Consider the following 24,444-nt stretch of genomic DNA (forward strand, 5'->3'; position numbering starts at 1 on the left):
TAGAAAACCCTAAAGACTCTACCAGAAAATTACTAGAGCTAATCAACGAATATAGTAAAGTTGCAGGATATAAAATTAACACAGAGAAATCCCTTGCATTCCTATACACTAACAATGAGAAAACAGAAAGAGAAATAGTAAAGTTGCAGGATATAAAATTAACACACAGAAATCCCTTGCATTCCTATACACTAACAATGAGAAAACAGAAAGAGAAATTAAGGAAACAATACCATTCACCATTGCAACAAAAAGAATAAAATACTTAGGAGCATATCTACCTAAAGAAACAAAAGACCTATACATAGAAAACTATAAAACACTGATGAAAGAAATCAAAGAGGACACAAATAGATGGAGAAATATACCATGTTCATGGATTGGAAGAATCAATATTATGAAAATGAGTATACTGCCCAAAGCAACCTATAGATTCAATGCAATCCCTATCAAGCTACCAACGGTAGTCTTCACAGAACTAGAACAAATAATTTCACAATTTGTATGGAAATACAAAAAACCTCGAATAGCCAAAGTAACCTTGAGAAAGAAGAATGGAAGTGGAGGAATCAACCTGACTGGCTTCAGGCTCTACTATAAAGCCACAGTCATCAAGACAGTATGGTATTGGCACAAAGACAGAAATATAGATCAATGGAACAAAACAGAAAGTCCAGAGATAAATCCACGTACCTATGGACACCTTATCTTTGCCAAAAGAGGCAAGAATATACAATGGAAAAAAGACAAACTCTTTAACAAGTGGTGCTGGGAAAACTGGTTAACCACTTGTAAAGAATGAAACCAGAACACTTTCTAACACCATACACAAAAATAAACTCAAAATGGATTAAAGATCTAAATGTAAGACCAGAAACTATAAAACTCCTAGAGGAGAACATAGGCAAAACACTCTCCGACATAAATCACAGCAGGATCCTCTATGACCCACCTCATAGAATATTGGAGATAAAAGCAAAAATAAACAAATGGGACCTAATTAAACTTAAAAGCTTTTGCACAACAAAGGAAACTATAAGCAAGGTGAAAAGACAGCATTCAGAATGGGAGAAAACAATAGCAAACGAAGAAACAGACAAAGGATTAACCTCAAAAATATACAACTCCTGCAGCTCAATTCCAGAAAAATAAATGACCCAATCAAAAAACAGGCCAAAGTACTAAACAGACATTTCTCCAAAGAAGACATACAGATGGCTAACACACACATGAAAAGATGCTCAACATCACTCATTATCAGAGAAATGCAAATCAAAACCACAATGAGGTACCATTACATGCCAGTCAGGATGGCTGCTATCCAAAAGTCTACAGGCAATAAATGCTGGAGAGGGTGTGGAGAAAAGGGAACCCTCTTACACTGTGGGTGGGAATGCAAACTAGTACAGCCGCTATGGAGAACAGTGTGGAGATTTCTTAAAAAACTGGAAATAGAACTGCGATATGACCCAGCTCCCATCTGGAATGACACCGAGAACCCGCTGAAGAACACGTGTACCAGTGTTAATTGCAGCACTGTTTTAAATACCAGGACATCGGACAGCACTAGATGCCATCAGCAGAGAATGGATAAGAAAGCTGTGTACATATACACATGGAAATTATAGCCATTAAACAAGAAACAATTTGAATCAGTTTCTCAATTGAGAGATGGATGAAACCAGAGCCATTAGTATAGAGTGAAAACGTAAGCCAGAAAGATAAAACACCCATACAGTATTACTAACACACAATATGGATTTTAGGAAAGATTGGATACGTAACCTATATGCAAGACCAGAAAAGAGAACAGATTAAGAACAGACTTATGGACTCTAGGGAGAAGAGCGAGGTGGGTGATCTGAGAGAACAGCATCGAAACATGTTATATTATCAAGTGTTGAAACAGATCGCCAGCCCAGGTTGGATGCCTGAGACAAGTGCTCAGGGCTGGTGCACTGGGAAGACACAGAGGGATGGGATGGGGAGGGAGGCGGGAGGGGAATCGGGATGGGGAACACATGTAAATCCATGGCTGATTCATGTCAATGTATGGCAAAAACCACTACAATACTGTAAAGTAATTAGCCTCCAACTAATATATATAAATGAAAAAAAATCATAAAATAAAAAAAATAATAAAATCCAAACCAAAAAAAAAAGTAAAATAGGAAAGGCAGAGGAACCAGAGATCAAATTGCCAATATCCTCTGGATCATCAAAAAAGCAAGAGAGTTCCAGAAAAACATCTACTTCTGTTTTATTGACTATACCAAAGACTTTGACAGTGTGGATCACAACAAACTGTGGAAAATTCTGAAAGAGATGGGAATACGAGACCATCTGACCTTCCTCCTGAGAAATCTGTATGCAGGTCAAGAACCAACAGTTAGAACTGCACATGGAACAACAGACTGGTTCTAAATAGGAAAGGAGTATGTCAAGGCTGTATATTGTCACCCTGCTTATTTAACTTATATGCAGAGGACATCATGTGAAATGCCAGGCTGGATGAAGCACAAGCTGGAAGCAAGATTGCCAGGAGAAATATCAATAACCTCAGATATGCAGATGACACCACCCTTATGGCAGAAAGCAAAGAAGAACTAAAGAGCCCCTTGATGAAAGTGAAAGAGGAGAGTGAAAAAGTTGGCTTAAAACTCAACATTCAGAAAACTAAGATCATGACATCTGGTCCCATCACTTCATGGCAAATAGATGGGGAAACAATGGAAACAGTGACAGACTTTATTTTTCTCGGCTCCAAAATCACTACAGATGGTGACTGCAGCCAGGAAATTAAAAGATACCCGCTCCTTGGAAGAAAGGCTATGACAAACCTAGACAGCACATTAAAAAGCAGAGACATTACTTTGCAAACAAAGGTCTGTCTAGTCAAAGCTATGGTTTTCCCAATAGTCATGTATGGATGTGAGAGTTGGACCACAAAGAAAACTGAGCACTGAAGAATTGATGCTTTTGAACTGTGTTGTTGGGAGAAGACTCTTGAGAATCCCTTGGACTGCAAAGAGATCCGACCAGTCCATCCTAAAGGAAATCAGTCCTGAATATTCATTGGAAGGACTGATGTTGACACTGAAACTCCAATAGTCTGGCCACCTGACAAGAAGAACTGACTCACTGGAAAAGACCCTGATGCTGGGAAAGACTGAAGGAGGGAGAAGAAGGGGATGACAGAGGATGTGATGGTTGGATGGCATCACAGACTCAATGGACATGAGTTTGCGCAAGCTCCAGGAGTTGGTGATGGACAGGGAAGCCTGGCGTTCTGTGGTCCATGCGGTCGGAAAGAGTCGGACACGACTTAACGACTGAATTGAACTGAACAAGAGTGCAAGTACTAAAGTTAGTTAGCATCATTAAAAAACCTTTTATTAGCCTTCCTGCCAGCAATGCAACAATAACTTTCCTTATTTCACAAATTCCTACCTATACTTCCACAAGTATAAAATGGTACAGCCACTTTGGAAAACTCTTCAGTAGTATACCAAAATTAGATCATGGTAATGACTGTACGACTCTGTAAACAGTCACATTAAATTCACTAAACAGTACACTTTAAAAAAAAAGTTACATTTAAAATGCATAATGTTTATAGTACCTGTAAATTATACCTTGATAAAGCTGTTCTTTAAAATATCACAGAAGCCTCATTCATAACTGTCAAAAAATGGAAACAAACCAAATGTTCACCAACAGGGGAATGAATAAACTCATTGTGACATGTTTACACCACAGAACATAATTTAACAATGGAAAGGAAAAGAACTAGTGACCCACAACAACATGGAGGAATCTTAAAACATTTTGCTGAGACCACAGAATAACACACTGTATGCTTTATTTTAAATAAAGAGGCAAGGCTAATCTATGACAGTAGAAACCACAAAAGTGGTTGCCTGTAGGAAGCAGGGTAGGGCACGCGAAATGACAGGGATGATACAGAAGGGAATTTTTTGATATAATGAAAATGTTCTTTATCTTAATAGAAATGTAGGTCATATAACTTTACATATGTGTCAAAGCTGCATACTTAAGACTGGTGCATTCTACTGTGTCCAAATTATACTTCAATTAAAAACAAATCTAGTTTCCCACTGAGTACCTGTTTCCTATCTGAAGAACATGTCATTTATAAACTGACATATACAAATGCACTTGTTGTCAATTTGTTTCATATTTCTAAGCGCTCCAAGCCACATTTTAGAAGAACAGCCTCCTAGCTTTAAAGTTTTAAGATACCTTAATATACAGTAACATGCAAACCTCAAAATGCTCCATCTGCATGTTATTTCTCTTTTCCACACTTGGGTGCTCTGAATTTATTCCAATTAAAAAAATCTAAATAATGGTGTTCTATCTATAAGCGTAATATTAAAAATTAATGGGATAAATCTATCTTCTCTCCCCTAGAACAGACCCTGACAGACTCAAGTTTTGAATATGACTTGAAATAATTATTTGTTAAACCTTTACTATGCAATTAGCACTATGCTACATATTAGCTACTCTTTTGGAACTCACAATTTACTGAGAAAGACAGAAACTATCACACGATATAATAATAAATGTAATAATTAAGCACTGTTCTGAACATGTCAGAGATGAAAAATACCAGTAACGCACGAAGCCACTTCTTCCTCTTTTATTAATGGCAAACATAATTAACTGATAGTGGCACCTTTTCTTGCTGAGCAAGGATGCAGTCTCAGAATTCTTCTTAATATTGAGCTCCATGAAGACCCTAACAATGTGCTTGAACTGGGAGAGCAATTGTTCACTGTTACAGTGTGATAAAAATACACAGGAGAAGCAGTCCAAAAAGGCTAGAGAAAGTTTTAGTAAGAAGGCAGAACATTCATTCATCAATCAACATTCATGTGTCCACGAGGTCACCAAGAGTCAAGACACGACTTAGCATATGCACATGCAGGCAAGCACGCACACACACACAGTATGAAAGGAGTTAGTGCACATGTGCACACACACACACACAATGAAAGGAGTGCACGAGCGCACACACACACAGTATGAAAGGAATTAGTGCACACGTGTGCACAAACACACACTATGAAAGGAGTGAGGACTACCAGAGAAATTAAGGCAGTAAGATATGGTCTCAGACTCCAAAAAACCAAATTTTAGTGAAGAAGCAAAACAGTGATAAAACAGGATGTTGAGTGCTATCAAGTATACACAGGATGTTTGGGCATCTAAGTAAGATCATGATAAGGTAACTTTTCCAGGAAAAAAAGTGACTTTTTGGCCAAGTTCTAAAGCATAGTTAGCCAAATAAAGAAAGATGGAGGCGTGTGACATCACCAAGATGGTGACATACGTTGTTCCTGATTTCACACTCTCTTATAAGAACAACTACTCATAGACAAAACACCACTGAGAAAGATGGAAGGAAAGAATACATGGGAGGCAAGATGAGAAAGTATAGCATGTTCCGAAAAACTCTAAATACGCTTGCACAGCTTGACCCAGAGTCAATCTTGAAACATGAGGAGGATTTTAATATGTAGTAAGAGAATGACAATAGTTGAGATACCACTGATTTGATAAATTCTACCATTAAATTATTACTATATGCATGTATTCCTGAAGCAAAAAGTTAAATAACAGCTCTAAAGAAATAATGAATCAAGGAAATAATTATTAATAGCTACTAGCCTTAACCCTAACTTTATATTGACTCACAACACTTGAACCCACTGATTAATTTTGAAAATAAACTTTTAAATGCGGAGAAGTCTTCGATTTACAGTAAAGTTTCAGAAAATAGAAAATTTCCATACACATCTCTCACCCAGTGTCCCTTGTTGATAACTTCTTACGTTATTGTGGTACACTTCTTACAACGAAGGAACCATTATTGCCATATTACTATAATTAGACTCCACACTTTATCTGGATTTCCCTAGAACTAGTTTTCTCTAATGTTCTTTTTCTGTTCCAAGATCCCATCCAGGATATATTACATTTAGTTATCCTGTCTCCTTAGCCTTCTCTGAGCCATGACATTTTCTCAGACTTTGTTTTTTATGACCTTTATATTTTCAAGTCATACAGGTACAATGGTCAGTTATTTTGTAGAATGGTCCTGGATATGCATTTGTTTGATGTTTTTCTCAAAACTAGACATGTGTTTTAGGGGAAAAAAACCACAGAGGATTAGGCCGTTCTCATCACATCAAGGATACATACTACCAACATGATTTAACACTAATATTAACATTTATCACCTGGTCAAGGCTGTGTTTGCCAGGTTTCTCCAGTGTAGTTACTTTCCCTCATTTTCTACAGTCTACCTTTGGAAGCAAGTTATTAAATACATCCCACACTCAAGGGAAGTGGAGAGAGTTAAGCAAAAGCAGATGTTTTCCTGTAATACTCTTGCATTTTCTATGATCCAATGTATGTTGGCAATTTGATCTCTGGTTCCTCTGCTTTTTCTAAATCCAGCTTGAACATCTGCAAGTTCTCGGTTCACGTACTGCTGAAACTTGGCATGGAGAATTTTGAGCATTATTTTGCTAGTGTGTGAGATGAGTGCGATTGTGCAGTAGTTTGAACATTTTTTGGCATTGCCTTTCTTTGGGATTGGAATGAACACTGACCTTTTCCAGTCCTGTGGCCATTGCTGAGTTTTCCAAATTTGCTGGCATATTGAATGCAGCACTTTCACAGCATCATCTTCGAGGATTTGAGATAGTTCAGCTGGAATTCACCTCCATTAGCTTTGTTCGTTGTGATGCTTCCTAAGGCCCACTTGACTTTGCATTCCAGGATGTCTGGCTCTAGGTGAGTGATCACACCATCATGGTTTTATATGGGTCATGAAGATTTTTTTGTATAGTTCTTCTGTGTATTCTTGCTATCTCATCTTAATATCTTCTGTTTCTGTTAGGTCCATGCCATTTCTGTCCTTTATTGTGCCCATCGTTGCGTGAATCTTCCCTTGGTATCTCTAATTTTCTTGAAGACATCTCTGGTTTTTCCCATTCTGTTGTTGTCCTCTATTTCTTTGCACTGATCACTGAGGAAGGCTTTCTTATCTCTCCTTGCTCTTCTTTGGAACTCTGCATTCAAATGGGTATATCTTTCCTTTTCTCTTTTGGCTTTAGCTTCTCTTCTTTTCTCAGCTATTTGAAAGGCCTCCTTAGACAACAATTTTGCCTTTTTGCATTTCTTTTTCTTAGGGATGGTCTTGATCACTGCCTCCTGTTCAATGTCATGAACCTCCATCCATAGTTCTTCAGGCACTGAAATCTAATCCCTTGAATCTATTTGTCACTTCCACTGTATAATCGTAACAGATTTCATTTGGGTCATACCTGAATGGTCTAGTGGTTTTCCCTACTTTCTTCAATTTAAGAATTTCCCTAATTTCTTCAATTTCCCTACTTTCTTCAATTTCTTCAGTTTAAATATCCAAGTCCCCAGAAAATTAGTAATACATCCAATAGCAGCAGAACATAACTTTGGTATATTTTTAATACATATCATAGAATAATGTGAGATACATATTTTTGTGACCAATTTCTTAAAATATTTATGCAGGAAACATATGTTATGTCACATGTTTGTTTAAATACCACTTGGGTTAAATATATTAAATAGATCCTGTCAGTCTGCTTTTTTTTTTCCTTTCATGTCAGTGAAGAAAAAAGAGCAAGCATAAATAGTTCATAAAAATTATCTTTCCCTCCACTAACAGTTGCCAGTACTATCTGAAGAATACGTGTTATCTGCTTTATCATTTGCATAAAACTACCCTCCCAATAAATCAATGGACTAAAAAAAAAAATGACATCAGTCCAAAAGTACACATTTTCCACTTTAAAACACATAATTAATATGTGGGTGTGTGTGTGTTAGTCACTCAGTCGTGTCCAACCCTTTGTGATCCCATGGACTGTAGCCCACCAGGCACCTCTGTTCATGGAATTCTCCAAGCAAGAATACTGGAGTAGGTAGCCATTCCCTTCTTCAGGGGATCTTCTAATATATAATACTCAGTCTATATTTTCAGTCATCTAAATTTTAATCTAAAAACAGTGATAGTGGTTTGTAAATAATGTTAGAAGAATTTCAATCATCTGTTTTAACAATAAATGAGTTTTGTGTTTGTGTGCACAGCTGAGGACTATATTACTAATATAGTTACAAAGTTATATAGATGTGGTATTCTTAGAAATGGATTTCATCTCCCTGACCTGTCAAGAAGACATCTGAAACAACAAAAATAGTCAAAACTATGTATGTATTCTACAGTGAAATCAAGGAACATCTAACTATTGAAAAAATCAATTAATGGAATTACTAATAAGAAAACACACGACACAAAAATAATGAAACCTTAGATTATTACCTAAAGAAGTCAAAAGAACATTTTATTAGTACCTTCCTCAATATTAGAAAGTATTTTATAGAAGTATCTGCCAATGCTAAAAGGTTTATAGAGACTGTATTAGTCTTAACAGAAAAAAGTGACCAATAACACTAGAAAAGTATGTGTAGGCTGCTCTACCCTCTAATGGCAAATGATAAGAGAAATATATGACCAGGTTATCCACAGGTATAAACAATAAAATCACAGCTTACCTCACAATTTCTATAATTCCAAAATATCCTGAGCCATGGTTTCAGGATTTTTTTTTTTAAATAAAGTTTGAAGTATTATACCACTTTTCCCTAAAATTTTAAGCTTACATGTGGTAACCTCTAGACACACAATAATTAGGATGCGAAAGTCAAATGATACTATATTTCATGCAAATAGTATTTTTATTCTACTGTATTGTACTTTATATTATTTTAATTGCAAGACAAAGGATTGAGTTTAATTATTCATGACAAACATGGGCTATCCTTTAAATGGCTGTATCTCAAAAAAAACTTATAGACAAACACTAAAGTACTACTCTTAAAACCAACAAATGTTTTCTAGAATAAAGATGGTTACAATAACACTTACCTCAGTCTTTTTATTAATGTGATCTGTAAATGAAAAAAAAAATGGTGAGACTTCATTGAAGGACATTAACATATAAAATATTTCAATATGTACAAAATATTTAAACTAAGTTATTGAAAAGAATTTCAAAATTATGAGTTACACCAGGCTTCCCTGGTGGCTCAGCAGTAAAGAATCCGCCTGCATCCCTGAATCAAGAAGATCCCCTTGAGAAGGAAATGGCAACTCACTCCAGTATTCTTGCCTGGGAAATTCCATGGACAGAGAAGCCTGGTGGGCTGCAGTCCATGGAGTCACAAAAGAGCTGGATGTAACTTAGCGACTGAACAACAACAGTAAGAGTCACAGAAGTCATTTGGGGGTTGTCTGGGACTCACATCAGATTTACTTTTCTAGGGAAAAGATGTTAAAATTTACCATATAATTACTAATTTGCTCAGCTTAAGGACTCATATCCCACTAAATGCCACCCATACCAAGGGGTACTATTAAATTCTAAACATTTGAATTTCATATAGTTTAAATTTACTGTTTCACATAAATTTTTTTTTGGGGGGGGGAGCACTTGAGGTAAACATGTCTAAAATCAAATCACAGGGTACTCTTGGTGTAAAGATTGTACAGACCACTGCCTTTGTGGAATAAAAGGTAGAACAGTGATTTGTGTCCTGTAAAACTATTAGCTAGGTTTTTTAAATTTTAAAACTACATATTATAGTGATGTGATAATACTGTGAAAAAAATCCAAAAAATTAATGTATATTTATGTTGACACAACTGTATTGAACTTAAACAAACCATTGACTTAGTAACAACACAGTATTTCTGGGAAATGATTACAAGGAAGACACAGAGAATCCACACAGACAAAAGGTTGAAACTAATAGGTAGCAAGTGTTCTTATTTAAATTGGAGATGATCAAGGTATCTAATATTTAACAATGTTTCTCAGGCACAGTAGAAACTTTCCATTCTCAAGGACTAAAAGTAATTTAACAGCATAGTTTCTTATGAGAAATCTATTTGCAAATCTAATACCTGGGTCCAATTCTCTAAAGCATCCACTGATCACAATAGAGTCCATAAACCCAGTAAATCTCAAAATCATAAATTTCAGGTCAAACTACCAAATCCTGATAGGCTACTCAGTCATTCTTCTTGCATGTTCTACTTATTTTTCAATGTGAAGCCAGGGAAGAACCATGATTGTGTTTGTCATGTTTTGAAATAGTTGTGCAGCCTGCCTTTAACAATATCGTACTAATATCATTCTCAACTCATCTAATAAATTTATATAGTATTTAAACATATGAAAAATAAAGTTTTAAAAAACATTCTTTTCATAGCTTTGCCTAGTTTATAATGACATAACTCTTATAAAAGATAAAAAATAAAAGCATTCCTACTAAAATTGGAAATTTAACATGTATCTGTTCTTTTAACCCCAAAACAAAATGACTTAATCAGAAAAGTCGGCTATAGGAAAAACTTTCCTCATCCTTAAATGTAAACAATGCAATCCTCTAAATTTATTCCTAGCTTCATGGACTGCAAGGAGATCCAACTAGGCCATCCTAAAGGAGATCAGCCCTGGGTGTTCATTGGAGGGACTGATATTGAAGCTCAAACTCCAATACTTTGGCCACCTCATGCGAAGAGCTGACTCATCTGAAAAGACCCTGATGCTGGGAAAGATTGAGAGCAGGAGGAGAAGGGGACGACAGAGGATGAGATGGTTGGATGGCATCACCGACTTGATGGACATGGGTTTGGGTGGACTCCGGGAGTTGATGATGGACAGGGAGGCCTGACGTGCTGTGGTTCATGGGGTTGCAAGAAGTTGGACACGACTGAGTGACTGAACTGAACTGAACTAAACGTACAGACAGGCTTGTTTCTAAAAACAGTGAATTTTTTTTTTCTTTTATATTACTGTTATGGTCTTACTAATCCTCATGGACGGCTTCCCTGATGGCTTAGATGGTAAAGAATCTGCCTCCAATGCAGGAGACCTAACCTGGGTTCGATCCCCAGGTTGGGAAGATCCCTTGGAGAAGGGAATGGTAACCCATGCCAGTATTCTCTGCCTGCAGAATTCCATGGGCAGAGGAGCCTGGTGGGCTACAGTCCACGAGGTGACCAATGTATTAAGTTTAAATTCATACGAGTCAAACTGAATTCAAGATCAATGAACAAACAGCTGTTCATTTGGTCAGCAACTACTCTTATTTTCCTTTGAATATAATTCCCTGCAATACAGTTGGACCTTGCTGTTTATCTGGTCAGCAACTGTTTTGACTGGTGTAAGCATGGCTTGTTGTTATTTAGTTGCTAAGTCATGTCTAACTTTTTTGCAACCCCATGGACTATAGCTCACCAGACTCTTCTGTCCATGGGATTCTCCAGGCAAGAATACAGGAGTGGGTTGCCATTTCCTTCTCCAGGGGATCTTTCCAACCCAGGGATCGAACCCAGGTCTCCTATGTCTCCTGCACTGGCCGGCAGATTCTTTTCCACTGTGCCACCTGGGAAGCCCCCTATTTCTAATTTAGTGTAAGTCAAATTACTTTATGTGTAAGGACAATAATATGTTTCAAGATGACTCAAAACTACAAATATCAATTTTTATTTTCAGTGAATTTTAGAAAAGGGGCAAATTCAGAAATACAGAAAGATAAATTCTTACTGAAATTTTATGAGGTTTTAATGACTGTGTTTAAATCACTTTAACCCCCAAATAGTTTATTTCCAAGCAGGTTTACATGTTTTACATTGTAAGTAACATATTAATAAAACAATCTTATTTTAAAAATTAGAAAGGTACTTAAACTTAAGTATACAAAGACTCAGAATAGTTTCTCTGGCTTAATAAATTTTGTACATATATTACCTTCAGATTGAAACTCTTTCAGTGATATTGTGAGAGGTTTGTCTTTTCCCTGATGAGTCTTTCTTTTGTCTTTTTTATTCACAACCTTTGACTGAGTCGATGCATTTTCAGCATTTTCATAGTCCTAAAAAAAAGTACCAAAAATAATTAAGCTTGGTTTACACCAGTAAAATCAATTCACCAATACGCAATATGTTTCTTAAAGTTATATTTTTAAAGATAAGAGGCAAATAAAAAAATCAAAACAGAGGCTAGCCAAACTGTATAAAAAGTTACCTGTTTACGGATATACTTAATCTTTTGCCTATTAAACACTAAAATAAAAATTAAAAGCTATACCTTGATCTATAACTCTGAGTTGCTCATCCTCTTCTTCATTTCAGGACCAAACTTAACACAATAATCTAGGGTCAATTTCCTTTCTCAAACGAACTGAAATCTGGCTTCTGCTAGTTTCTGACACTAAAATTAAAGTCAACCTCCTGGTGGCTCAGACGGTAAAGAATCTGCCTGCAATGCAGGAGACTCAGGTTTGATCTCTGGGTCGGGAAGATTCCCTGGAGAAGGGAATGGCAATCCACTCCACTATTCCTGCCTGGAGAATTCTATGGACAGAGGCTACAGTCCATGGGGTGGCAGAGTCAGACACAAATGACCAACTCACACTTTCAGTTTTCTTTTTCAAAGCTAAATCCAAAGACTATTTTTTTTAAGCATCTCTTGGTTTTCTCAATACACTTCTGACTATGCTTATTTTTCCTTCACTGGTTTCTCTTTTCCCAACTATATTCTTTAAAATGCAGCTGCTGTTCACCATTATTCCATTCTTAACCTATCTTCATATCCTTTATACCCGTTGTTCCTCAAACTCAAAATTTAAAGTTCTACCTGATGACTTGTGTATGTACAGACAACTCACAAGGAATATTCAGTAAATATCTGCAAACTAAGCATGTTGAACTCCTGGTGAGCACCTTATTTAATGTCACCATCATTACACACTGTCTAGGCTAGAAACCTCAGTGACCCTTGCCTATTCTTCTTTCATATTTTATGTGCAAATTAGCCACTAGGTCTTGTTGAGTTTATCTCCTAAAGAGCTCTTAAATCTATTCTCTTTTATTCATCCCCAACAGGGAAGTTCAGTTCAGTTCAGTCGCTCAGTCATGTCCGACTCGTTCCAACCCCATGGACTTCGTATTTTGTCATTTCCCTTGCCTTCTTTAACTTGATATTACAATACTCTCTAATTTTAGCCCCACCACTCATCTTCTACACTGTTATAGCGTGAGTTTCTAAAATGAAAACCTGAAATCTGAAAAGTTAAAAATATTCAACAGCTCTCTCCCAACAAATGTATAAAAGTCAATCTTCTAAGTCTGCACACAATGTTTATAGTCTATTCTGGTGGCAGTATCTCCAGCAACTCTAGGTACTAAATTATAGTTTTTCAAAATGCTACTCTCACATGTATACATACAAGATACATACCCTCCTCTCCTTCCTTGAGAATGCCTTTCTCTTGCCTACTGATGAACCTTTAATATATCAAGTAAGACTCCTCTTTAAGAACCTTTTCCTAAGATATCCTGTCACAACATGGATAGACCTTGATAACATTATGCTCAGTGAAGTAAGTTAGACAGAGAAAGAGAAGTACTGAATGATTTCACTTATATGGGGAATCTTTTTTAAAAAAATTAAGTCAAACCTATTACAAAAGAGTAAAATTAGTTACCAGGGGATGGTAAAATGAGACCAATGGTGTTTAAGTATACAAACTTATAATGAGTAATAAATAAACCACAGAGATCCAATGCACAGTATAATGAATAAAAATCAATAATACTATATACTACAACACTATCATATGATAAATATCGCTTCACTGGCAATCATACTACAATATACAAACAGATCAAACTAACACACTATACATCTTATATTTACATACTGTAACACTTCAGATTTATCAAATAAAAAAAGAATCCTTTCCTAAAATCCACCCCCACAAAAGCACAGAAAATTCTATCTTACTGAATTCCCACTGCAATGAAAACATAAAATCCCTCAATACTATACACTACAAGTATATGTGTGTCTCTCACTTCACTCCCTCTACTAAATTCAATAGCTTGGACCATGTCTCTATCTTTGTACTGCATGCCTAGCAATTTTTGACTATTCAAAAAAAATATATGGTGAACGAGTGACAGGAGAGAAAATGCCATCCCACACTTTAGCTATTATGAAAATATTTAGGCTAAAATAATTAGTTATTTTATTGGAATACTGACTTAATATCTACATCAGTGTAATTACATCAAACTAGCCATGCATTGGAGAAGGCAGTGGCACCCCACTCCAGTACGCTTTCCTGGAAAATCCCATGGATGGAGGAGCCTGGTAGGCTGCAGTCCATGGGGTTGTTAAGAGTTGGACATGACTGAGCAACTTCACTTTCACTTTTCACTTTCATGCATTGGAGAAGGAAATGGCAACCCACTCCACTGTTCTTGCCTGGAGAATCCCAGGGACGGGGGAGCCTGGTGGGCTGCTGTCTATGGGGTCGCACAGGGTCGGACACAACTGAAGCGACTTAGCAGCAGCAGCAGAAGCAACTAAGTGGCAGCCGCCACCACTGCACAGGGAAGGAGTCTGACCGCCGTTCCCTGAGAATCACTACAGTCCAGTAAAGCCTGCGCTTTTCGGTGCCGGCCTATGACTGCTGCAAAAAAACTGGCTGGGAGCATATTTTACCAATACCATCTACTCTACTCCTCCTCTATAGGTATAGCTAATCCTTTTAGCTTTAGAATGTAGATAGATATTTTACAACAAACCATCACTGTATGATAATATTCTATTTGATAAATTTTATCTTCAAACCGAGCAAGTCAGGAGGATTTTTCCAGTGTAATCTGAAAGTTCATTTAAATGATTAAACCACAGTAAAGTTAGTTGTAATTGCTAGCTTTGTGTCTAAATGAACAAATAACAGTAAGGATTACAGTTATTCTTGATTATTCCAGATAATACAAATAGGGACATGGAAAATGAAACTAACACATACAGTGTACCAAGTCCAGTCTGATGGCAACTTTCATCCTCTTCCCTTGAGCTACAAATAAATAGCAAAATCATCTACTGTAAATGTTCACTCCTCTACACCCTTCATGTTGAATGAAGGAGTTAGTGTACAGTGATATAGTCTAAAGGCCCTTAAGCCCAAAGGCCATTTATGACCAACCACTGAGTAACCACAAGTTGAATAAATTTTACAGACCAAAAAAAAAATTACCAATGTATGCAAAAGACTAAAATGTTAAACAATATGGAGATAATATAAATGCTCAATTAAATACAGAAAATAGAAACAAACGCTACTTTTTGCTTAAATATCCCTACAGTTACAAGCTATATAATGCATTTCAACACATAACCCAATATCAAAGCTTAGTGATAAATGCTAAATTCACAAGGTCAAATTATCAGAAACGTCCTCTCATTTACTTTAATTAACTACAGTGTATCTTCAGTAGAGGGTCTTTTAATGGATGCCCCCGTACACAGAGTTACTCAAATTTTTAAATCTTAACTATTTTCTGTGTTCATTTAAAATAAGTTAAAATAAATCATCTGCTATTCATTTCCTCTCTCCCTTTCATTGTGGGTGGAGAAATTTCTTAACTAAACATTCCAAATCACCAGACAAAGCTCAGTCCACGTGTTTGTGGTATCTCTCAAAACTTGAGGAGAATCTCATAAAAACTTTATGTTAATACTTTGATACAAGGATGGATTTTTAAGACAGACTTTAAAGGAGAACTTTTATACAAAATTCGGGAAGGCTGGTTCAAACTTTTGACGTCTTAAAATATCTAAATCAATAAATGTGTAAATACCTTTTTGTGTTCTTCATATTCTAATTTACTCAGCAACAATGCCTTCTCAAGATCTGCTTCAAACATTTCAGATGTCAGCTAAAAGTAAAAACAGTTTCACAATAAACATATAGCATTATACAACACCAGCAAAATAACCATGATAATATATACAGAATAAGAAAACAAATACTTTAAAAAACTGGGTTCTCCAAAGTTATCTATCCATACCAAAGTAGAGAACTCCATGTTTTATAGATGATACCAAAGCAAAAACTTACAATTCTGATATTTTTACTTCCTCATTGTCAATTATCTGTTGTGTAACACAATGTTTTTACTCTAATAAAAAAATCTTACAAAGAAATTGACACTATAACAGATGTCAAAGATGGTATCTAGTTTTGGACACAGAAAATATAACGTTACTAAAAACAAATAAGAATACTAAAAACTCAATAAGCATTATAAAACATACCATATCGTTAATATAGACTAATTTGCAGGTACAGAACTTTTAAATAAGGTGACCAATTGTTTTGGAATATGCCTGATGTTACAGAAAAATTACAGTGCATCTTTTTACTGTTTTCTTTTTATTCCTTTTGTATGACTGGTCTACCTTTAAAGTCATCTAATACTACTATAGTAAAATGATTCTTTGCGATCTGTCTCTTTTGGTTCCTCTCTCTCACCACTCAGTCTCACCTTAAGCTCTGACAATCCAGCTTCTGCCACCTCCAATCAAATTAGTCTCTAAGACTTACTTTTCCTAACTGTCCAACAGAATTGGTACCATAGCTGAAGGAGACTTTGGGTTGTCTACCTTTGGGGGTAAGGTATGTCTGCAGCTAAATATAGGATAGTTGCAATAGGATAAGAGTAAACTATCCTGGATTTGTTTACATGTATGTGTCAACTTATGCATACCATATAATAAAAATATAACTTCAGGGGGCATTGCTTTTAATCTGCCCACAATACCTTCCTTTATTCCTCTGAATAACAACACTTCAATCCAGTGTCCTAGGATTCTGGCAAGACAGTCACCACCTGATTCTTTATACCACTTGCTAGCATAACCACACAAACATCTCAGCTGCCATTGCAACCACCAACAGGATGGGAGCAAAGGACCGAGCTATTTTTTTGTTCTCTTGGGAATTAAATTTTGAGAACAAACACAAAGTAAGAAGGGTTCAATCAGCTGATCATAGCCTCTAAAAGTGAGTATACCAGCTCTACTAGTTCATGCCTAAAAGCACCCAGAATTTCTTAGTTTTCATCTTTCCCAAGGTCTCATTGTTTAGTTTTTAATTCAAACCTGTTAATTAGTATCATTTACCAAATTATTTTTTGCCAAAATTACTCAGATTTGTTTCTGCTGTTTAATGATTTTAAAAAACTGAACTAAAACAGAAATCAGTTCCTAAAAGGAGTAATCTGTTTCAAAGGAATACCTTGAAAATTAGAAAAATGTTAACACTGGACATTAGGAACTGATAAATCATTTATTTCTAATCAATGTCATCCCTTTGAAAGCATCTCATCCAACCCTATACTAAGATAACAAAAAGAGGGGGAAAACTACGTTTATCACAAATAATTGATCTAACTCAGAGAAAAATACAATTACAATTATAATCATAAATAAGGGCATACAGAAATTCTCGTTAATTCCCAAGTGAATTGTACATACTTTTTCTAAGGTAAGGAGTAACTGAAAAGAACTGAAGAATTACTTCAATCTAAATGATAATAATCAGAAAAAAGTAATCTTTCTCAAAGGTTAATTTTTTATACTTTATTATATAAATGTGTATTTAAAGAACAATACAATACCTTTAAAAGGTATTGTAAAGAACAATACCTTTTAAAGGTAAAAAGAAATTGGATTCATGTTGTCGTTGTAGTTGTCCAGTCACTAAGCCGTGTCCAACCCATGAATAGCAGCATGCCAGGCTTCCCTGTTCTTCACTATCTCCCAGAGTTTGTTCAAACTCATATTCATTAAGTCGGTGATGCCATCCAACTATCTCATTCAGTTGCCCTCTTCTCCTGCCTTCAGTCTTTCCCAGCATTAGGGTCTTTTCCAATGCAGTTGGCTCTTCACATCAGTGGCCAAACTACTGGAGTTTCATCAGCTTCAGTATCAGTCCTTCAGTGAATATTCAGGGTTGATTACCTTTAAGATTGACTGGTTTGATCCCTGTGCTGTCCAAGGGACTCTCAAGAGTCTTCTACAGCACTACAGTTAGAAAGCATCAAATCTTAGGCACTCAGCCTTCTTTATGATCCAATTCTCACACTCTTAACGTGACTATTGGAAAAACCATAGCTTTGACTATGCAGACCTTTGTTGGCAAAGTGATGTCTCTGCTTTTTAATACGCTGTCTAGGTTTGTCATAGCTTTTCTTCCACAGAGCAAGTGTTGTTTCATTTCATGGCTGCAGTCACCGTCCGCAGTGATTTTGGAACTCAAGAAAATAAAACCTGTCACTGTTTCCATTTTTTCCCTTCTATTTGTCATGAAGTGATGGGACTGGATGCTATGATCTTAGTTTTTTGAATGCTGAGTTTCAAGCCAGATTTTTCACTCTCCTCTTTCACCTTCATCAAGAGGCTCTTTAGTTCCTCTTCACTTTCTGCCATTAGAGTGGTATCATCTGCATATCTGAAGTTGTTGCTATTTCTCCCGGCAATCTTACTTCCATGTTAACGACATGGATTCATGTTAATATCACACACAAAAAAGAAATTTATATCAACCTTTCCACCAAAACACAAAGCAAACAGGACAAAATATTTCAATATGGAGCATAGCAAAAGTAACCCCATAGAAAAAGTAACAAAATTACTTAAATTTATTGTGAGCAAAGTTGTTTCAATTTACCACCATGCTATTAATCCATATTAATGACATTTAAAATTTACAGAAAAGGCATTTAGGATTATTTCCAATTTGTCACATATTCTGACTAATATTCCAAAAATAAATCCCTGGGCAAGAGAAGAGGTGATGAAGTTGGGAGTCTTGCAAGATGTCATTATTCTTTTTCATATTATCTCATATAACTTAAGTATATAGGTAGCTGATTCTAAGAGCATGATAAAAATGAAGGAAATGGAACTTCTTAAAGTAAAAAATATGGCTCTCCCCAACATTTGATTCTAAATATAGCAGTTTAGAGCTTACATTTACCTTCTAATTATTAACAAAAGCTTGTATACAAGGAAATACAATTAGGATAAAATGATTTAAATTTCAGTTTAGCTTTATGAAAACTTCTATAAAATGTCACTATATGATCAATCAGTTTATAAGGATTCATAGAGAACCTTCTATGTGCTTTGCCTGTAGGCCTTAAAGAAGCAGCATAAATTTGGCTTTTGCCCTCAAAGCATTTCTATCCCAGTTGGGAACAGAAAACTTACACACATGACACACAGAAAACAGAATAAGATATTAAAAGTGCTACAAAAGTTGACGGAAAAAAGGTAAACAAGAACAAAGAAGCATACACAAAAGAAACTATTAAGTTGGTCCTTAAAGGATAGATATCATTTGGATAGGTAGAAAAGGAATGGAAGTATTTTAGGAGGAAAGAGTCATATGAACAAAAGTATGATATTAAGAACAGACACATTATGGGATACATGATAAAAGATGAATTCTATGAAATACAAGAGGAATGCGAAAAAACACAGGCTTTGGGAGATCACACAGGTGGATGATTTAAATTTCTCTTCCACCCATGCTAGCTGTGACACGCAGCAAGTTATGTACTTCTGTGAATCTCAAGTTTCTTTATACATAAAAAGATAACTGAAATATCTACCTTGCAGGGTACTTTTAAAAATTTAATATGTAAAGTATCTAGTACAGTGTCTACCTTGCACAAGAGATGCACAAAGTAAATTAGAATTCCACTTCTCTATGCTGGAGAATAGTAGAAAATTAGACTGCTTAGGTAGGTAAAATTGGGTTCCAGAAACTCCCTAAAAACTAGGGATTCAGGATAGATGAAAGAGGGTAAGATAAAGTGATTTTAAAGACATACACTGGCATATTAGGAGAATGAGAACTTAGAATCAACGGGTCTGGCTAAACTACTGCAGTCCCAGCATACAGAAAGCTGGACCTGACCACAGCAATGCGGGAAACAAAGAACACTATTTCTCAGCAAAGAATGACCAAGTTTTAGAACACTGATTAAATATGAAGAATGAAAGAAGGATGAATCAAAAATAAGACTTTTGATTCCATATAACAGAGAGAAAGGTAGCACAAAGCTACAATATCAGGAAAAAGAAAGAAAACATGATTCCAAATTTCCTAAAGTTGTCTAAATTAGAGAATTAATCATAAGACTTCTATAAATGTAGTTTTCAATGTAATTAATTATCAGTACATGTAGAGGTAGAACTGAGAGGGGAAAAAGTTTGGGCCTGAAAGACAGGTACTGGATAAGAAAATGCAAATAAAACCATGATTCTTAAAAAGTACCTTATATGTAAGTTTGCAAATTGAGAGCTGCTCATCATTTTCTTTGTACCGATGGGAAGAGGAGGAAAGGAAGAAAAAGAGGAAATGACCCTAAAATGCCTACAGGATTGGAGAAGATACTTACATGTGTCCAAGACGGAGTACTTCAGACTCCCTTCCTCTTAGCTTCCTTCATGTCTCCTATCCCCATCCAGTAGTAAAACATTTTTTTTGTATTTAAATAAATCTATGGCCTCAAGGGTTTATGATCAGTTAAAGAGTATGAAAAACTGATGAAAAATGAGGGCAGTAAATATTTTAGGACTACATTTAAAAAAATTTGCAAATCAAAGTACCATAAATATTTTACCCACTTTAAATCCAAGCAAAACAATCCCAAAGGAAGAGTTAATTTCCAGTTCTCGTAGGCACCATGGGAACAGGGTTATTGCAGAACACAGGACATAATTCTGATACCATTTAACACCTGCAACCAAGTGTTTAGCCACAGTAGCAGCAATGCCCTCTGCTCCTTTAACTCAATGATTTTCAAAGTGTAGACAGCAGAATCATTTCCCAGAAAACTTTAAATAATCTTATTGAACTAACATTTTAAAAGCTGTCAATATTCTACAAATGTGTTCATACTAATGATCATGTTCCATTCAAGTCAGCTAACACACCTTCATATCTTTTGAGTGCTGTTGACATTTACTAAGTTGAATGCTTTAATTATATATCAAAGTAATAAAAATAGTTCACTGATTCACGGAAGGATTAAAAGTAGCAATGAAAGTAGTAAATAATACAACTTATAAAAATAGCATTAATTTAAAAAATGAACAGGACTCTAATACAGCGAATACAGAATGTAAATTTGTGTGTCAGGACAAAAGTGATATCATATAAGCAGCTAAAAAGGAAAATAATAGAAAATTAAAATACCAAAATTAAGAGCCTCTTGATGAAGGTGAAAGAGGAGAGTGAAAAAGCTGGCTTGAAACTCAACATTCAAAAAACTAAGACCATGGCATCCAGTCCCATCACTTCAAGGCAAACAGAGAAAACATGGAAACAGTGACAGATTTTATTTTCTTCAGTGCCACAATCACTGCGGATGGTGACTGCAGCCACGAAACGAAAAGACATTTGCTCCTTGGAAGAAATGGTATAACCAACCTAGACAGCATATTAAAAAGCAGAGACATCACTTTGTCAACAAAGGTCCGTATAGTCAAAGCTATGGTTTTTTTAGTAGTCATGTATGGATGTGAGAGTTGGATCATAAAGAAGGCTGAGCACCAAAGAATTGATGCTTTTGAACTGTGGTGCTGGAGAAGACTCTTGAGAGTCCCTTGGACAGCACAGAGATCAAACCAGTCAATCCTAAAGGAAATCAACTCTGAATATTCACTGGAAGGACAGATGCTGAAGCTAAAGCTCCAATACTTTGGCCACTGATGCGAGGGGCTAACTCACTGGAAAAGACCCTGATGCTGAGAAACGCTGACAGAAGAAGGAGAAGACGGCAACAGAGGATGAGATGGTTGGATGGTATCACCAACTCAATGAACATGAGTTTGTGCAAACTCTGGGAGACAGTGAAGGACAGGGAAGCCTGGCATGTTGAAGTTCATGGGGCTGCAAAGAGTCAGACACGGCTTAGCGACTGAACGACAACAAAGACACCAACTACTTGAAATTTCAATTTACTGAATCATCAGTCTATTTATTCCTAGTTTTCTGCTATGAAATATGGTCAGACCTAAAGACATAGTTTTTGTTTCACTTTAAAGTGCAGTGACCTGTATGAGTTTTTCCAAAACAAGTACCAAGTAATGCTTTGGAGAACAAAAGTGATGAATTTTGTTGCTAAAGAAAAAGTTAAAAAAAAAACACAAAGAGCACTCTTTATAGTGAAATCAAGTGCAAGTCAAATTATCACCAAGAGACTTATTATACCAGCCACAAGGTTAATGAGAAACATCACTTTCACAAACAAAAAACAGAACAAGCTATTGGCAAAATGCCTTTATCACGTGGACTAGAGGATACAATGTGAGAAAACAATTAACTATGCACATGCTAGGAGACATTCCACTTCAGAGTTGGACAAAACCAGTGATATGTGGGGTCTGAATCAATACAACAGGAGAAAGAAATACACAGAATCTGATCTATTTTTCATTCAACATCCATTAGAAGAGATTTTTCTATTATTTTGGGGCTATGATGTAAAATTTTAAAAAGGTAACACTGGAATCAGTACTGTGTATGCTAAGTCACTTCAGTCATGACAGACTGGGAAGCTCTATGGACTGTATTCCATATAATGTTAACTGCCACCTCGACTTTTATAAAATGTTCTAGCTTCTTGGTTTTTATTAAAACAAAAAATAGGTGCTGTCTAAAATTTCTGTTCCCGTAACAAATCTTTTTCAAAGTACACTTTCATTTTGGACATTAAGTACAACGTTCTCCTTTTATGTGGCAGAAACTTTTCTTCCGTTGACATGAGATTAACTAAGATCCAGTGCTTGCTCCTAAGTATATGTAATGGATGCTTCTTTACTGTCTATCTTGTTACTGTTTAATGCAGCTATCAGATTTTATGTTGAGGCTTAGTTCATGTAAATTTATGTTATCACTTTGACGATTTAGGAGTAGGAAACTTTGTCTTGGTATTACTCTTCTGTATTTAAAATAGTCATATAACAGACAAGATTTCTATATCCAGCTTTTCAATCGGCTCAGTTTGAATGTCATTCTTTTCGCAGTGGATATCCAGTTTCCCCAAAACCATTTGTTGTAAAGACATAGGTGGAGTTTCTTACAGTGCTGTTGCCCTGTGTGAAGAATACCCACCACAACTGCATGCCTTTTGCCTACTATAGTCAGTCTGGTCCCTTTTAAAATCTATTATTCCACACGGTAATATAGATTTCAAGTGGTATACTGTCTATCAGTTCCAGAGCTTGCCTTATCTCTTCTTTACTTATCAGTGTAATTATCCCAGGAACTACGCTACTTCCCAGGACCTTGATTATTTTCCTACAAGTCAGACTTCCAAATAAGGTAACAGGTTTTCCTAAGTGACCCATCAATAGTATATCTAGTAGAAATTCCTCAAAGTTCCTCAGCCTTGGATGACATTTTTATATAGGGTTAGGGCCAAGTTAACTATTTCTTCCTCCTAATTACCTGGTCATTTTGGCGATAATCAATGGGGGCAGGAACAAAGGCAATAAATATCTGTTCTTAAGTTCCCATATTACATGGAATTTATTTTGATGCAGAATTGAGCAGTTTTCCTTTATTAATTTTCCAGTGTCCCTTGGGCCACTGGGAGAAATTCTCTCTGGTGAGGACACTGGAAAATTCTATTACTGTCTAAACAAGTGTATCATTAATAATACTTGTAAACCAGAATAAAATCTGTCATAATGAATGCTGTAAAAGGAAAAAAAGAGTCAAATAATCCCCCTAAAATAAGACAATTTATCCAGTTTACCAGTACCTGGAAATATCCTTTTTGCACAGCTCTAGTGTAATAACAAATGCTTGTAATGATGAGCCTGAAGCATTACAAATTTCTATAGAAAATGTTATAATTAACATAGCTTATGTTAAGAGCATGGTTTAGTACAGTTAAATTCTTTTAAAACTGAAACTCAAGCACAATAGGTATAGCCACTCCATTAAGCCAAACATCTGCTAAAATAATATTTCCAATAGATCAAATGACAGTTTAACAGATAAGAAAATAACTATTCATTTTTCATACATACAGCATCTCCTAGAGTACATTCCAAATTTAGTTTGTTATTTTCCTGAATACCACAAACACAAAAAGAAGCTGATTGGTTTTATTATCTCTTTGATTTGGTTATTAATGACATTTATTTAATAGAGGCATAAAAGAAGAAAACATTGCATAAATAGGTTTAAAAAAACAAATGTCACAAACTATTTTACAACAAGACTGAAAAGGAAAAGTTTTCCCGCAAAGTCTTTCTTCTTTAAACAAAACTGTCACTGAGTATTTCTAGTTAGTATTGTTCTTACAAATATGATTTTCTTTACTTTAAATAATTTAATCCTGCTTTTCTACCTTCCCTATCTCTACCTCATTTGTAAAAAGGCAGATGAAGTAAAAACTCAGAAAATAACTGTTTGAAA

General features: G+C 35.7%; 1 protein-coding gene across 2 annotated transcripts in view; it reads right to left on the reverse strand.

Annotated features, from left to right (window-relative positions):
* Positions 1-24,444, reverse strand: part of GKAP1 (G kinase anchoring protein 1) — a 94,837-nt gene that overhangs the window by 52,824 nt on the left and 17,569 nt on the right. For both annotated transcript variants that reach the window (XM_043452928.1, XM_043452929.1), the window contains exons 5-7: positions 15,800-15,877; positions 11,895-12,018; positions 9,005-9,027 (exon numbers count right to left, since the gene is read on the reverse strand). In XM_043452928.1, the coding sequence (XP_043308863.1) occupies positions 9,005-9,027; positions 11,895-12,018; positions 15,800-15,877 (225 nt within the window). The remainder of the gene's footprint in view (positions 1-9,004; positions 9,028-11,894; positions 12,019-15,799; positions 15,878-24,444) is intronic.

Source organism: Cervus canadensis, chromosome 30 (genome assembly GCF_019320065.1).
Source record: "Cervus canadensis isolate Bull #8, Minnesota chromosome 30, ASM1932006v1, whole genome shotgun sequence".
NCBI lineage: Eukaryota > Metazoa > Chordata > Mammalia > Artiodactyla > Cervidae > Cervus > Cervus canadensis.